Below are 1,298 nucleotides of genomic sequence, written 5' to 3' on the forward strand. Positions count from 1 at the left end.
GACGATGAGCGCGTCTAAGGGGAACAACTTCCGCGACGAAGTCAAAAGAAAAGGGGGGGCATTACCTGACGGGGCTTAGTGAGTGCGGCTATGCCCGCCGCATCCTGAGATGGTTCACCAGAGACCGTAGGGGCCTCGCCGGACTGATCAGCAGCTGCAGCACCCTCAGAGGGCTTGCCTGGAGCAACAGTATCTCCTGAGGCCTCGGTAGGAACTAGAGCTTCCTTGGGTGGCCTGCCAGACTTTGTAGGCGGCGACATAGAGGTCTGATGAAACCTGAAAACCCGAGAGGGACGATGACAACCTTAACCCAGGCTTGCAAAGCAAGAGAGGAAGAGAACTCGAAAGTTCCGCATTTGAGAGGCCCAAGGGCCGCGAATGTATGGAGAGAACCCGAAGGCTGAGAGTATAAATGACCCGAAGGTCAAGAGGAAGAGGACTCGAGAGTCCAACAAGTGAGGGCCCGAAGGCCAGGCCTTCAAGGCCTAGATCAAGCAGGCTCGAAAGCCAAGAGCAAGGAGGAGGGGGGGACTCGAGATCCACGTAAGAGAAGGAATGGGAGGGGTCCCCCCTACGGGGGGTATAGCCCATCAAGCATGCCTCACTTGAGCTTCGAGGACGTAACCAGACGGGGGGGTCCTGACGAATACCATAGAGAAGACGAGTGGAAAAAAAAGAAACCTATGGACCGAACGGTCCCATTTTCCAGCGAGGCTTCGAACAAAATCGATCACGCTACGTGATGAGCGAGCGCCCTGACCGGGCGTACCCGGCTCAAATCCACTTGGAGGCATTTCACCGCGGTGGAAACCAAGTTGCACTTGGTTTTCACCTTGCATTATTGATTTATGCAGTTATTCTGTGCGCCACTTTAGCTTAGTGGCAGAGCGTCTGCTTAGTAAGCAGAAGGTCGTCAGTTCAATCCTGGCAAGTGGCTTATAGCACCATAAGTTTCTGGTCTGGTACGAGAACCAGGAGCAGGATGGCCCATTCTGTGAACGAGACAGGAAAATTATTGATTCATATACTTAATCTGTGCGTCACTTTAGCTTAGTGGTAGAGCGTCTGCTTCGTAAGCAGAAGGTCGTCAGTTCAATCCTGGCAAGTGGCTTACAGCAGCATTAGGCTCTAGTCGGGTATGAGGAGCAGGAGCAGGTTTGCTCACTCCGCAAAGGATACAGAAAGATTATTGATTTATGTACTTACTCTCTGCGTCACTTTAGCTTAGTGGCAGAGCGTCGGCTCTGTGAGCAGAACGTCGTCAGTCCATCCTGTCAAGTGGCTTATAGCACCATAAA

General features: G+C 52.6%; 1 protein-coding gene and 2 non-coding genes across 3 annotated transcripts; 2 read left to right on the top strand and 1 right to left on the bottom strand.

Moving 5' to 3' along the window:
- Positions 1-65: 65 nt before the first annotated feature.
- Positions 66-260, bottom strand: Pmar_PMAR005481 (hypothetical protein; the record flags this gene model as incomplete). The annotated part of the gene is made up of 1 exon (XM_002783623.1): positions 66-260. A coding segment is annotated over one exon (195 nt), but the record flags the coding sequence as incomplete, so codon positions are not given.
- A 605-nt stretch (positions 261-865) lies between these two features.
- On the top strand, positions 866-937 carry Pmar_PMAR005482. Its single transcript has one exon. It is a non-coding gene; the product is annotated as a tRNA-Thr (tRNA).
- Positions 938-1,039: 102 nt separating this feature from the next.
- Positions 1,040-1,111, top strand: Pmar_PMAR005483. Its single transcript has one exon. It is a non-coding gene; the product is annotated as a tRNA-Thr (tRNA).
- The last annotated feature ends 187 nt before the right edge of the window (positions 1,112-1,298 follow it).

The sequence above is a fragment of the Perkinsus marinus genome, assembly GCF_000006405.1.
Source record: "Perkinsus marinus ATCC 50983 genomic scaffold scf_1104296936952, whole genome shotgun sequence".
Lineage (NCBI taxonomy): Eukaryota > Perkinsozoa > Perkinsida > Perkinsidae > Perkinsus > Perkinsus marinus.